The sequence below is a fragment of the Pelodiscus sinensis genome, chromosome 2, assembly GCF_052426305.1.
Source record: "Pelodiscus sinensis isolate ZL-2025 chromosome 2, ASM5242630v1, whole genome shotgun sequence".
Lineage (NCBI taxonomy): Eukaryota > Metazoa > Chordata > Testudines > Trionychidae > Pelodiscus > Pelodiscus sinensis.
This window is the reverse complement of record NC_143053.1, coordinates 166,159,271-166,175,416: the sequence shown is the minus strand read 5'-3', so window position 1 is coordinate 166,175,416 and position 16,146 is coordinate 166,159,271. Positions and strand designations below refer to the sequence as shown.

General features: G+C 41.7%; 1 protein-coding gene across 8 annotated transcripts in view; it reads right to left on the bottom strand.

Annotated features, from left to right (window-relative positions):
- Window positions 1–16,146, bottom strand: part of TPK1 (thiamin pyrophosphokinase 1) — a 506,485-nt gene that overhangs the window by 258,996 nt on the left and 231,343 nt on the right. For all 8 annotated transcript variants that reach the window (XR_016348922.1, XR_016348921.1, XR_016348920.1 and 5 more), the window contains one exon: window positions 11,033–11,105. Coding sequence is in view for 4 of the 8 variants with exons in the window: in XM_089776507.1 (XP_089632633.1) it covers window positions 11,033–11,105 (73 nt within the window). In the remaining 4 variants the exon portion in view is untranslated. The remainder of the gene's footprint in view (window positions 1–11,032; window positions 11,106–16,146) is intronic.

Genomic DNA, 16,146 nt, shown 5'->3' with positions numbered 1-16,146 from the left:
TTGACTAAACTTCCTGTTTAGACAGTGCTTTGGGAAAGCTTCTCCTGTTGGGAAAGCTACCAACTGTTGGGGACGGGGAGTAACTATACTGCTAGAGCAGCCCTCCTTTTTGTGTAGGTGTGTCTTCACTAGATGCTACAGTGGCCCACCTGCGCACTGGTGCAGCTTTGATGCTACAGCACTTTAAGTACAGACAAGCCCTTAGTTTTCCAGGTCTTTTGGCTCTGCTGCCTCAAACTACACCAGAGAGCTCAGCAGGATGTTAGAGGTGAAGCTTCAAAGCCAATAATTCTTTGTGTTGTCCTTTAAGCTTTTGGTAGATGGGTGGGAATCTGAAGCTATTATACTCTTTTTTCCTGTTTTTGTGCAATCAGCCTTTTCTTGAATTAAGCCCCCTGTAACAAATGAAACATAGTATTCATAAGTTATTACAAAGCAACTCCATGTCCCTCACAATTAACTGTTTCTAAAGTAATTGAAGCATAATTATTGTTTGTAAGTGATATTTGAACACTCCCCCCTCCACACACACACAAGCAATTTTTTCTTAAAGAAAATGGAGCATGTTTTCCACTGCATGCCACATTGTGAACACTGCACATGGAAAAGGTACCTAATTAAAAGCACTAAACTTTAAAAAAAAAACCCACACCCCACCACACACACACACACACACACACACACCTCCCCCCCCCCAACTTCTTCCAAAAGAGAACATCCACACACAAAAGGTGTGTGGGAGTCCATTCAGTGTGGATGCTCTCGCACATTAAAACTGTGATTATTATGGACAGAGTGTCCGCCAGGTCACCTTTGTTTTTTCTTCTTCTTTTGAAAGAATTCCCTCGTCCCTGTCCACATACACCTTTTTCTGAAAGAGCTCTTTTGGAAAAAGGCTTCTCTCTCATAGAAAGAAGATTACCAGCACCAGGAAAATCCCTCTGTCCTTTCAATTTACTTTTAGAAGAACGTGATTGCAGTGTGGACACAACTCAGGTTCTGTTGAAAAGATGGACGTTTTTCCCGACAAAATTCTGTAGCGCAGACATACCCCCAGATACCTCCTCTATCAGCTCCTTGTGACTAGCAGACATCTAAGTAATTTTTAGCTCGTTCTTTTTTATTTTTACTTCTAAACCAACCTCATTTCCACTAGCATTCACTACGTTATGCATTCTTTCATTATCAGCCTTCTTGGTGAAGACCGAAGGAAAGAAGTCATTAAGCACCTCTGCCATTTCCAAGTTTCCTGTTGTTTCTCCCTCTTTACTGAGCAAGGGGCCTAGTCTGTCCATCTTCCTCTTGCTTCTAAAATATTTATAGAATGTCTTGTTATCCGTATCATGGGACCTCAGAGACTGTTGGGTATAGGCAAATTTGTGACAAGAGACCAGCAACTTTCACCCTGAGCAGGACCAGGAACTAAACAGAGGTGGGAAATCTATTTGGGTCAGGGGCTTCTGACCCACAGGAAAAAAAAAAGTCAGTCAGGGGCTGCACACAAGTGAGAAGCAACAAAAGAAAACACACACACAAAACATAAAAAACCGATCATAACGTGGTCCCCCGACTGAAAAGGAGAGCGACATTCACCACATTCCTCTCACACACCAGAGCCTAGGGTGGTCCAGGCTAGTAGATTATGTACTCCAGCCCCACAGTAGGGAGGCAGGAGTACTAGTATGGGCTCCCCAATGCTGGGGTGGGGTGGGATGGGGAGAAGAGCCCTGAGTCTGCAGGGATGGATCCAGACAAACTGGGGGCCACATCTGGCCCCCAGGCCTTTGGTTCCCCACCCCTGAGTTACAGTGTTATTCACAACTACCGTAACAGTTAACTACCATAAAGTGGGATATTCATGGCTGAAATACATGCAGACAGGTTGTCAAGAAGTTTTTCTTCAGCAGAAAGTTTGAAGAACCACATCAATGCTCAGCCTGTCAAGCAGATCCTAAGAAGGCTTCCAACCCATTCACAGGAATTCACTGCAGGCGCCTCATAATGCTACCGGGATGTTCCACTGTGGTAGAGGAAAGATCTGGAGAGGAATTGGGCCTAATAGAGAGGTGGGCACCAGCTATTGCTATTCTGAGAACAAACTCCCAGTCAGACCACATTGGCACCAAGAATTCTGAGACGGGCTAGGCATATGGCCTGCAGAAGACTAGACAACTTTCATAGCTCACTTTCGTTTGACCACCAAGAAAATAAAAAGGATTCAAATTCATAACTATTGGGTTGTAGGACAAGTGAGGTTGATTTTTTGAAGCATATAGTTGTGTAATAAATTGTAACATTCTGCCTCTGCCACTCATCTTTTACCAGCTTATTTCAAACAACTGAACATCTTCAGCTGCTTTGACACACAAAGCAATCTCCTCTCCTCTGAAATGTATAATTTCTCCTTAACATTATATTTGGCAGAAGCCTATTATGGTTAAGAGTTACTCCTCCCCCAGTAACAGCTTCTTTAGACAGAAGAATGTCATTAAAAGCCTAATTTTTTTTTAAGCAGCTCTACGGCGACACAAAAATAGGAGCTTAATATCATCAGACTTGGGAGATTCCCAGGAGTGTATACATGTGTTTCTGGCCCTAGAATGCCCATGCTACTGATCTTTAAAACCCTTGGGTATTGAAGAGTTATTTTAAATTGGTTTGGCTTTTCACTTGTGCAAAGCAGAGTTATATTCATGGCCACCATGCCAACTATTTTTATAGACAACAGAATAAAAACTTAATTGGGAATGTTTTTAAAGACCTCTGTCCACACACAACCGAGTGATAAGCTGCCCATTCCATAGATGTTCAAGTCCAGACCAGCACTTCAGGACAGCCTTCATGTTTATACTAGGCAGCAAAGGTGGTTTCTATATCCTCAGGGAGCTTAAGAGAACTACAGGGATCAGAGTGCATTCAGTGAACTGAAAAGAAATCTGTTATCCTCATTATTACAACTTCTTGCTCTCGATTCTCCATCACAAGGGACATTACACACATCTAGATTGCAGTTCCTTCTGTACTATTTCTCCTATGTGTCTCAATGACCTCAAGTTCTCTCCCAACTTTTCCCCTGAATCTGTACCCAGTTGAATCTGTATTCGATTTAATGTTAGGTTAGTCTGTCCGGAAACTGCAGAAGAACTAGGCAATTTTTGGAGCGGTCAAATTTTTGCAGCTACTCTGTCTGCAGGTTTTCTACCAAAACTTGGTCCTGACATCTGTTTAGTGCTCTGACATATCTGATCACTAGTTCCCTGGTCAACTATTTGAATTGAGGTGGAAACCAGGACTAAAACTCAGTCTTCTGGTCAGAACTACTGGATAAAGGCTTGCTTGTTGTATATGTTTGCGCCTCTTTTATGCCTTGATAGATTCTCTCTTGCAAGCATGCCTAACAACTTTAAACTTCTCAGTCCACAGCTCATAATCTACTGAGTTGGTGGCCTTGGGATGTCATTTCTCCTAAAGTAGGTCTAGTATTCCCCTTGACTATCTCCTGTAATTTAAACCAGAAAGAACCCTGTTAATGTCCGAAGGACTTTATGGATAAGAGTGGCAGAAGTAATTGGTGCGAATGGCAAGGTTTCAACATATAAAAAGTATGTTGCACAAATCTGTAAGGTCTTATTACATTTCTCTACAAGCACATCAGACTGCAAATGGTGTACCAACTTGAAGGCTTTTCATCTTCACAGGCCCTTAGGACAAAGCTGGTGTTGTGATCTTATGATTATTTTCCAAGAGATACCATCTAGGCAAATGCTTCCATGAGCTCCAGAGCTGTTGCGTTTGTGGGGTGGAGCAGAATTGCCTCAGTGGCATAGTCCAATATATGACTTATTTGCTAGAATTCTGCTGTAGCCTTTCCAAGGGGCCCATCATGTCCATGCCAAGCCTCTCAAAGGAGTCCCTACCAAGGGGAAGAGTATCAGCAGGGCTGCCTTGATTTGCCCACTGCCATTCCAGGTAGAAATTATAGTAATTTTGTACCTCATGGTGGATTCCCAGCCAGTAAAATACAGTCACTTGGTTAAGTGTCTTCTCTTGACCAAGGTTTCCCACAAAGTACGGCCTCTACCAGGCACAGTATTTCCCTGTGATATTATCTCTGAGATGGAGGTGCTGATTCTCATCCCTCAGTGAGGGTTTTGGGTTATTGCCTTGCCTTCACTGCCGTAGGAACTTCAGGTAGACGGGGGGGGGGGGGGGCAAGGAGACCATGGCTTTCTCTCTCTCTACCTGGTCCCAGCCCAGGCCAAGTAGAGAGTGTCAAGAGCGGAGTCAGACTCTTGTGACTTCCATTCCATGCCTTCCCTGGGTCACTTCCTACCTTCCCTGCTTTTTCTTCAGTTTGGTGTGTGGCCCCAGGCTTCTCCTTCCACAGTCTCAGTAATTCAGAGCATCAACTCACCCTCAGAGTCAGACAGGAAGAATGGGACACAGGCCCTTTGCCTCCCAGCTGAGTCTTACAATCCCAGTCCTTCCCCTGAAGATCAGTCTGTTTCAGCAGCAGCTGCTGGTTTACTCTTATAGCCATTCTCATAGCCATTCTACCTCACGGTCCCTCTACCTGATTGCCAGGCTTCCTTATTAAGCAGGTTCTCCATAAAGACCATGCCCCAGGCCTTCTCAGCCCAGGAGTCCTAAAGCACTGCTTCAACCTCTGTAAGTCACACTTCATTTGTGGGCATCAGCACTTTTAGCCTGTGACAACTACTTGCAAAGGAGTATATTTTATAGCGTGATTAATTTCACATTTAGGCTTTAACTAACTCTTCTTATTTGGACACTTCAAAAATAATGTCTCTCTCTGTCTGTCAATCAATGCTGCTTTTAAAAAGGAGGGTTTGGCACGCTAACATTTTATGCGTAAGTGGAAATTAAGTGAGCTATAAAATACATTTATAAAACCAGAGAGAAATGTAGCTTCAGTTTCACAAATATGAACAAAATTTCTTTTACTACTTGCTGATGTAAGTTTAATGACATGATTTGTTTCAGGCCAATACCTTCAAATACTTGAACACAACTTGCTCTTAATCTAGCAAATAGATCAAGAGTGTACGATATACAATTGATCATGCAAACTGTTCCACCATTGAGAGTCTGATGAGCACATAGGGTGGTATTTTCAGAAGCACTCAGATCAGCCCAACCCCGCTCCACACGGAGCCACACAGTTTTCTAAAGGCAGGTCTGCACTTAAAGGCAACATAGCTGTGCAGTATCTCAGTGAAAATGCTGTTGTGTCAGACAGTTTCCCAACTCCCATCAGCACAAATTTACCCATGAGAGCTGGTAACTGTTGATAAGAGAAACCCTCCCATTGGTATAGCACTGTCTGCACCAGGGATTAGGGCTGGAATAACTGCAACACACAGGGTGGTGATTTTTCACATTTTTAATCCATCAATGCTGAGCAACGAAAGGTCCTGTTTCTCCCATTTGCAATCATTTACTCTGTTTCCTAATAAATGGTTAAATGCAACATTCATATTGTCCACATTCTTTGATATCTGTTTACTCTCAACTCTTATTCCATCCTATAGAAGCCAAGTCAAGCCAAACCAAAATATGGTGTAAGGGGGAAGGATGTGAAGTGCACATAGAAGTGCAAATCTTTATCTGGTACAATTCAGCCTAGCTTCACCCAAGTCCTATCAGTGGAGCTGAAACTGCCTATTTACACCACCTCTCCCAATGTATTTGGGTAGGCATTTACTGTTAAGTGTTTCACAGGTGTACCATATTTTACAGATTGTAAATAAGTCATGTTAATGTAGGAACTGAGTAAACTGCTGCTGATGACTAGCCAAATGGTGACGTGAGTAGGAGACAACAGTGCTGAATAGCAGCCAAATCTCTCGCCCCCCCCCCCCATAGAATTTCATACATTTACATCTATCTTTACCGTCTGAATTTCAGTTTTAAAAATAAGTTTTTCCTCTAGCCAAGAACACCCTCCCTAGGGATCTCAAGTCAAGCTCTGTCTTTTTTTGGTTCATGCATTACCACCAAATATTATGGATTCTTCAGGTTAGATTACGCCCTGTTACTTTGTAACTATGTGGTTGTATAGTTGTATCTTTACACCACAAATACAAAGTGATAGAAAATTACACACACTCTTTTCAGAGTTGAATGGTGCGTGGCATCAGAATTCAGAGTGGAAATTCAGATTGTCACATTCACAGAGGCATAGGGCTCACAGGGATCCTGAGAAGTCATCAAGTCCAGTCAATCCTGTGGTGATGCAGGACCAAACACATTTAGACCATGCCTGACAAGTGCTTGTCCAACCTGGTCTTAAAAAGCCAATAATGGGAAGTTCACTGCCTTGCTTAGAAGCCTATTCCACAGCTTAACTACCACTATAGTTAGAAAGGTTTTCCTAATGTCTAACTTAAATCACCTTTGCTGCACATTAAGCTCCTTACTTCTTGTCCTAGCTTCAGTGAACATGGATGATACTTCATTGCATTCTCTTGGTAACAGTTTACAAATGTATTAAGGATGGTTATGAGGGCCCTCCCCTCCACCTCATTTTCTTTTAACGAAACACACCCAGGTTTTTTTTTGTTTTGGAAAAAAAAGTGTCATTTTTGTTGCTCTTAAGTGAACTCTCCCCAGTTTATCCATGCACATCTTTCCTAAAGTTATAACACCCAAAATTGGACACTGAGGCCTCATTACCAAGTAGATTAGGACAATTACCTCCTATGTCTTACAGATCATAGAATCATAGAATCATAGAATAATAGGACTGGAAGGGACCTCAAGAGGTCATCGAGTCCAGCCCCCCGCCCTCAAGGCAGGACCAAGCTCCACCTACACCATCCCTGACAGATGTCTATCTAACCTGTTCTTAAATATCTCCAGAGAGGGAGATTCCACCACCTCCCTTGGCAATTTATTCCAATATTTGACCACCCTGACAGTTAGGAATTTTTTCCTAATGTCCAATCTAAACCTCCCCTGCTGCACTTTAAGCCCATTACTCCTTGTCCTGTCCTCAGAAACCAAGAGGAACAAATTTTCTCCTTCCTCCTTGTGACACCCTTTTAGATATTTGAAAACCGCTATCATGTCCCCCCTTAATCTTCTTTTTTCCAAACTAAACAAGCCCAGTTCATGAAGCCTGGCTTCGTAGGTCATGTTCTCTAGACCTTTAATCATTCTTGTTGCTCTTCTCTGTACCCTTTCCAATTTCTCCACATCTTTCTTGAAATGTGGCGCCCAGAACTGGACACAGTACTCCAACTGAGGCCTAACTAGTGCAGAGTAGAGCGGCAGAATGACTTCACGAGTTTTGCTTACAACACACCTGTTGATACAACCTAGAATCATATTTGCTTTTTTTGCAACAGCATCACACTGTTGACTCATATTCAACTTGTGGTCCACTATGACCCCTAGATCCCTTTCCGCCATGCTCCTTCCTAGACAGTCGCTTCCCATCTTGTATGTATGGAACTGATTGTTCCTTCCTAAGTGGAGCACTTTGCATTTTTCTTTATTAAACCTCATCCTGTTTACCTCTGACCATTTCTCTAACTTGCTAAGGTCATTTTGAATTATGTCCCTATCCTCCAAAGAAGTCGCAACCCCACCCAGTTTGGTATCATCTGCAAACTTAATAAGCGTACTCTCTATCCCAATATCTACATCATTGATGAAGATATTGAACAGTACGGGTCCCAAAACAGACCCTTGAGGAACTCCACTTGTTATCCCTTTCCAGCAGGATGACACTCCTATCAATACACCCCAGAATTATATTGCCTTTCTGCAACTGCACCACATTATTTAGCTTATTCAATCTGTGATCCACTAACTACCGTTTCCCTTGTTACCACAACCTAGCCCACTATTCCACATTTTGAAATTGTGCTTGTGATTTTCCCCCCTTGTAAAGGAAACAAGTTCTCATTTATTGAATTTCTCCAATTTGTCAAGGGTGTTTTTCCAATTCTAATCCTGGCCTTCAAAGTGCTTGCAATCCCTCTCAATTTGGTGCCATCTGCAAATTTTATTCTTCGTGCTATTATCCACATCATGGAATGAAAATATTGACTAATACCAGACATAGAACTGGTTCTTGTGGGACCTCACTAAATATAGCCTCCAAGTTAGACAGTGAACCATTGATAAAGTATAGTATTTCAACCAGCTGTGCACTCACCTTATAGAAAGTTCATCAAGCCCACATTTCACTTAGGTTTTTTGGACACAGTCCAACATGACATTTTCCTTACTCAAATCAAGAGAGATCACATCTACTGCTTTTCTTATTCACTAGTCCAGCAATCCCGCCACAGAGGAAGTAGATTGGTCAAGAACAAGTCATGCTAACCCAACATATATTGGCTACATTTTATAACAATAATATCCTATAAGTGTTTACAAATTGATAATTTAATAGTTTGCCCCCATAGCTTTCCAAGTATCAAAGTTAGGCTAACCAGTCTACAATTCCACAGGTTCTCTTCATTCCCCCTTTTAAAGACACATACTAATTTTGTTCTATAGTTTTCTGAAACCTTGCCCATCCTCTGTAAGTTCCAGAAGATAACCAACAGCTCTGAAATTGCTTCAGCTTGTTCCTTAAAAGTAGCCTGAGATCAATTTCAAGGAAAGTATTCACAGAAATACAAGGCAAAATAGAGAAGGAGCAGATTAAGGAATATTTAAACAGTTTAGATGATTCAAGGTCTTGCTGGCTTAAATATATCTAAACTACTTAAATATTCTTTAGCCTGTTCTTCTATTTTGTCTTGTATTTCTTCCCCCTATTGTGTTGAGTATCTCTTCACCTTTCTAGTGAAAACTGAAGCAAAATTGGCATTAAACATCTCAGCCTTTTAAATGTCAGTATTAGGTCTCCTTCCCCACTAAACAGGGGACCTATATTTACCTTTGTCTTTCATTGCTCCTTGTATATTTAAAGAATCTCTTCTTTTTGCTTTTAATGTCATTTGCTAGGCATAATTCAAAATGGCGACGTAAGTATTCAAATGGATACAATTTATATGACAAAAAGGAATATTTTAGTCGGAAGAGAAACTGCTGTAAAAAGATTGACATCCTCTGACTTAGCATATACCTTCTGACACCCTTCTGCTAGTTCTTACTCATCAATAGCACCCCTACATTATGACAGTCCCTTGCTTGAACTCTCTGGTATACAATCTACACCCACTTAGCAGTGTGCAATTTACAGCACCATTATTAAAACTTAATCCAGCTATTAAGTCAAATGTTCTCTGTGGTAGCACTCTTCAAGCCTGGCCTCCCACTACACTTTGAAATTAGCAGTTTACTTAGGCAGAATGAGTCAGATAAACACTAATAATTAGCACAAATAACTTTTAAAAAAAATTCCTTTTGCAAACATTAACCATAAAAAGCATGAGCTCTTAGGAATGAACTTAGTAGCTGAATAAGATCATAGTCACAAAATGCTATAAGATGGAAACTAAGTCTTAGGTACATAGCACATGAAAACTCATGATAAGATGAGAGCAAACAGATCAGAAGACAATGCCAATAAAGCACCTTACAATCCATTGTGCCTTAAGCAAGAACTCAATTTGGGTCTATACTGCTGGCATACTACAATTGAAGTACCAGAGGGGAACTTGTCTCCTAGCTACTTTATTTCAGTCTCAGTAGGGGTGTCCTTGTGTATGTTCTCCTACACAGCTGTAACCCAAAGAAGAAATATCAGATTTCTGAGCGTAGGAGGTAAGTGACCCATTTTACGAGGAACAAGCAGCCATTTACAGGTTGAACCTCTAGTCCGGCAGCATCGGAACCTCAATTTCCTGAACCATGGCAAGTCAATGGTGTCCATCAGAACTACCAACACTTCCACTGCTTGCTGGGCTATTATAAGACATTTAGGGGTAAATAAGAGCTAAACAACAGCACAGAAGACTGAGCGCAAGGACAGGTGGCTATAAATAAACTTCATAGGGCCACGGAAAACTTGACTATATCCATGGTAAGTGGACATCTGACTAACTAGAATCATTCTGGACCACAGATATTGCCAGACCAGAGAGTGCTGAGTTCGAGAGGGTCAACTTGTAGCATATTTGTATCTAGTTCCTGCAGTGCTTATAAGCAGCACAATTCTACGAATTCAGATTTTACTCCAAAGTGTCAGTTTTCTTGGGCCTGAAGGCATGATTCAAAGCACAAGTTCCCAGACAAACAGACCTCTGAAGGGTTACCCGCAACCCAATAAAAGATTGTCTTTCACACACTAGGATTCTCTAACATACAGTCTTTAAGAATAGCGATTCTACACATAATGTGGAGACTCTAAATAGAAAGGGGAGTTTAATCAACCATCTAATAAAAGGGGTTAAAATTAAGTGTGTTGGTGGAAAGTGTGCTGGCTGCATTAGATGCAAATTAACAAATGCAGGAATCTGCCAGAAGTCCCATTAAAAGTCTGCATTAGTCAAATAAGCGCGATTCACTGTGTCATTGCGTGCTCAAGAAAGCAGCAGCAAAAAAAGCTATACACTGTTTGTGGTTTAAAGGACAAAAATCACATCACATTAAAAAAAAATTCACATTGCTGAAAATATCTGTAGAGCTTATGTGGGGATCCTGGGTACATATAAATCCTGGCAGATTAATCTTATTTCTTGATCTCAGTTTGTGGGGGGCGGGGGAGGGGGGGGGGGGAGTCTTTCAAATTGAGAGTTTCAGAAAGTACACAGTAATTTCTTGCCAGGAAAATCTCTACACATCTCTACCCTATTAAATTGATAGTGCAAATTCTAAGGAAAAGCCAACTGCTTCAAAGTCGTTTTGCTTTTTCTACACATTTTACTTATTAAATTATATGTTGTCACTCACATATAGCACAAGGGCTGGTCAAATTTTTCAGAAGCCAAAAGGAAATGAAGAATGCTCAGTAACCCACAGGGGGTGCAAAGGATTCCTCACTAATGGGGTGGGTCCCATGGTGCTTTAACAAAAACAAGTGTAAATAACATTAAACAATTTAATTTACCTTGACCGTGTAGTACTCCTTGACTTCAGGCCTAATGGAATCAAAGTCACCGCTGATGTAATCAGGCAAGAAGCTGAAAGAGATTCAGTGAACAGTTAAATGAAAAATTAAAGCATCTATTTTCTTAAATATATATATATATATATATATATATATATATATATATATATATATAAATAAATAAATAAAAAAAGATTGGGAGAGGAATATTCCTTTCCCAAAGGAACAAGATTATAAAGCAAAGAGGGGAAAAACATATTGTACCTTTAAAAGGTACCTTTATTGTACCTTTACACAGACAGAGACAAATCCCAGACAGAGTTCAGGAAGAGTTGTGCATGTATATTAAAAAAACAATTGACTCCAAAACACTTATTATTGAAATACACGGTCATCAACAAAACATATTAAAAACCAATTCATTATACTATACCATCTAGTATCTTGGGATCTTGTTCCTTTGCTGACAGTAATAGTTTCAGGATGTTAGACATTTGCAGAATTTGTTCTTTTATTAACAAGTTTCCAGTCTCCCCACAAGAGATCTGAATTAGCTCACTACAAGCTTCATGATATATGAAAGTACGGAGTTTTAGTGGATGTCAGCCACTAAAAATAATTTGTTACCCAGTTTAGCACTCAGGGATCTCTTCCATACATTGCATCTACATACAAAACTAGCTAATCAAACACCAAAGTTACATAAAAATCCATTTAACTTGGTTTTCATTCTCCCAATGATTTAACATGCTTAGTAAAGTTTGGTTAATCTTTGTGTTGTGGTGTGCTCAGATACAATGCATTGAGATAGCGGGTTTATTTTTTCTTTAAATATCTATGGAGAAAAGGACACACTGTGTTAATACAGGCAGTCCCCGGGTTACGTACAAGATAGGGACTGTAGGTTTGTTCTTAAGTTGAATCTGTATGTAAGTCGGAACTGGCGTCCAGATTCAGCCGCTGCTGAAACTGATCAGTTTCAGCAGCGGCTGAATCTGGACGCCAGTTCTGACTTGCATACAGATTCAACTTAAGAAGCCCAGGCATCCCCAAGTCAGCTGCTGCTGAAACTGATCAGCGGCTGATTCCAGGAAGCCCCGGGCAGGGGCTTCCTGCAGTCAGCCACTGGTCAGTTTCAGCAGCGGCTGACTTGGGGACGCCTGGGGCAGAGCAGCTGGGGTGCTGCTGGGTTGGTCCAGTAGCGCCGCCGCTGGACCAACCCAGCAGCACCCAAGTTGCTCTGCCCCAGGCATCCTGATTCAGCCACTGCTGGTCAGTTTCAGCAGCGGCTGAATCAGGACGCCTGGGGCAGAGCGGCTGGGGTGCTGCCGGGTTGGTCCCGTAGCGCCCAGAGCGGCGCTACGGGACCAACCGGCAGCGCCCCAGCTGCTGTACCACAGCCGCCCGGAGCAAAGCCGCGGAGCACGGGGGCAGCAGGACAGCCCAGACGCGCCATGGCTGTCCTGCTGCCCTCAGGCTCCGGGGCTTTGCTCTGCTTTGCTCCCCGTCCCCCTGGTCTGCAGACCAGGGGGACGGGGAGCAAAGCAGAGCAAAGCCCCGGAGCACGCGGGCGGCGGACAGCCCAGACGCATCTGGGCTGCCCGCGTGTTCCGCCGCTTTGCTTCCTCTCCCTGGTAACTCGGGGACTGCCTGTATTAGCAACTGCTCTAATGCCACATTTTAAAGATTAAGCTATTTCTGGTATTCTATGTGACTATGGCTCCCCACCACTGCCTTAAGAAAAAAAAAACAAAAAACTTGCCAGAGATAAGTTTATCTAGGTCTAAGGTTTAGAAACTATATCCCCTTATTTAAAAAACAAAAAAGCCACACAACACCATGAGACAAACAAAAAACCTGGAACGTCTAAGATCCACAAGAATTCAAAATTCCAAAAAGTATCTCCCCTAAAGTCTACAGCAAAGACCATGAAAGAACAGAGGCATGGAAGTTTGGGGGAATTTGTTTTACCAAACTAGTTAAGGTTTCTCCCCAAAATAGCTTTTAAATGCAAACATTTGTTACCACTACTAATGTTTTCAGATATATAATAAAAGTTGTGTGCTTTACAAAGGATCATTAAAGTGTTTTGAAGAATAAACAGTTTCCCATATTACTAAAGTCTTGTAAAATTTTAACTTTCATAAGATAGAGGGAAAGGCAAGACAGAATTATGAAAATGCTGGTCACTGTTTCATAGATAGTTTTGAAATTAACTTGAGCCCTAAGTAGGGATTGGACCATTTTGTAACTCTCTCAGAGGTCAGCATGTATTTTCCAAAGGATTTGCATGTAAATTTGCTCACTGCCTTATACTTAAAACTAATTTTTAAAACATTCTTGAAGAAGTTTAGCAACACTATCATCAAAGTTTTCTCCTACTTGATCTTAACAAAATACCATACCACATACTCTTTAAAGTTCCCACATAATTAAAACCTTTTGCAATGGTTGTTAGATTTTTTTTTAAAGGCTTAAGAGTCATTTGCCATTATTATTCAATAGGGACAGGAAGTAACACTCTTCTACGCAGCATTCAGCCCACAACTACCCACTTTCAAAGCAACCAGCATTGTTCCCAACAAAAGCAAAACCAACCTACTCTCTGAAAAAATAGCAATCCTTTGTGTTAACCCAAGCACTCTTGTATACTTTCGTAGTACATTCTAAATTTTAAGGACTGCTCTTGCTCCCATTGAAATAATCAACAAAACTCATTACACCCTATCCTCTCATTACCATCAGGGTAGCTCACTGACTTCAACACAAGTGTGAGAAGAAAATCAGGCTTATTCACTTCAGTGGAAATAGGATTGGACTCCTGATTTGTTCTACCCAGACAAAGAGCACCTGTTCAATAAGGCTGATAGCAATTTAGTTTACTACTGAGTTTAGTTGTACTAATTATAAGATCTCAAAGGCCTGAGAAACTTCAAAGGTGAACTCCTACCTTTTGTTCTTTCCCCTACTGTCCTACTTGCTAATGCAAGGAGGCTATTAAAATGTTTACTCTGAATGACAAAATGGTTCACCCTCAAGTCAATTCCTGCCCTTCACCCCACCTAAGAAAAAAAAAAGTTGTTATGAAGAGTGTCATATGAGATGTCACATTTATTTATATGAACTTCTATAGATCATTAGTTGTTTTATAATTAATCTTGCTCAAACAGTGCATACAGTCCAGAGGTTTTAATGTGGGCAAAATTGACATCTATGGTCACCAGTTTTCTTCTGCTTGAATTCCTTTCACTAATTACTAACCACAGTGTTCTTCTAATGGTTAAACATTTCATAACAATGAAAAGATAGATGTTTCAAGAGACACTTTGAGGGGCTAGGAGCAAAATTACAAGAGAAATAGGAACAAATCACATTCTCTCCAGGTAACAATTCACTTCAGACATTCTGGCTTCACCACAATTGATACTAAGTGAGAAACAGTTGCTAGATGAATTTCTAGCCATGAAATTTTAGACAGTAAACTCAAAAAACAAGTACAAACCATACCAAGTAGCTTTGCAGTATCCCTAGAACACCCTCTTTGACTTCTGATCAATACAACTGCTACACAGGTCTCTCTTCTCTGGGAGAAATACATCCTTGTACAAATGTTTACTTCAAGTGCATTCAGCTTCACATAATTAGCTCAAAGACCGGCATGCCTTCCTGAGTGGCCCATGAACTCTGGCTGAAAGTTAACCTGCCAAACTCCAAGCCACTTGCCTCCCTCCTAGAAACACCACTGGGGACTGGAATAGAGCCAGGCTTCAGAATCCCCTGCAGAGGGCACCAAAAGGCCTCTCTGCCCAGACACAAGATTATTACAACTTCTCCTTTCTTCTTTTCTTCCTACCAGTGTGAAGCCTCCCTACTAATGGTTCATGAGTGGCTAGGGGATCATTGATGTAACTTGTGGGGTGTGTCCCTGCCTGCAGATGTCTCTGTAAGTGCAGGGTGTGTCAGAAGCTTGTAGCTTGACATCAGTGTCACAGTGTGAGAGGCATCCCAGGTTAGTGGGTGAAGAGGGCTCAGCAGTCTCACAGCTCAGGTTGCGCTCTGGGAACCCCATCAGACCCATTTTTGGAGCCAGGCATCTAAACAGTTGAAGTAAAGTAGCAACACTCTTTAGCCCAGTAGCTAGCAAACTTGCCTGGGATATGGGAGATTGCTGGTTCAAGTCTCCCTCTACAGGCGGTGGTATCTGATTAGGAAGTTGCTGCATCTCAGGTGTGTGCTTTAGCCACTAGACTATGGGATAGTAAACTGGATTTAGCACAAATTTTCTCCCCCCTGCCTTAGAAAAGACTGAATGACTTGCACTGAAACCATAGGAAATGCCTTCCTGAATCTGTCTGGTGGGTTCTGCCTACCACCACAAGGTTTAAATGATCATCAGTATATGCGCCCAGAAAAGAATTTTCCCCCAAGTGAGATTTGAAAAGAGCCTAAGAGTTTTTTGCCTTCATCTGCAGCACAGGTCCTGGATCCCTTGCAGGTTTGAACTAAAGTAAATGGTGGATTCTCTGTAACTTGTATTTGCATCTGTATCTGCAAAAATGAGCCATGGATATCCACATCCATATCCTTGGACGTGGATACCCACTACTAAAAGGTAGATATATGCGGATTAACACGTGGTTTGAAGTCTGGTAATAATCTTATATTCGGAATATATTTCGTCTTGGAAGGTTACATTTTTATAAATATAAAATATTTGGTAAATATAAAAACTCCATTTCACCACATTCACGCACAACCCAAATGTAGGGGGACTTTTAACCCCTTGCTAAAACTCAGTGGGAGTTTTTGGTTGGCTAGCTCCCAGTACCAAAAGGGGAAAGGTCCATGAGAAATCAGGGCCCTGAGACTGACAGACCCCAGGGACAATGGGAAGAGGCCAACACTTCAGGTCACCTGATGGACAGGTTGGACAGGCCAATGTGGGAATTAGGAGGCCAGGTCCCGTCCTCCCTGTGAGCTGGGATTTTCTGGGTCTCTGAGTCAAAGGGGGAGAGAGCTAAGAAGAGTAGCAAGGGGTCCAAGCTGTACTGACAGGCAGACCTGCAGCAACACAACCAGACACACACACAGCCCAAGGAGTGCAAGCTGTGCTG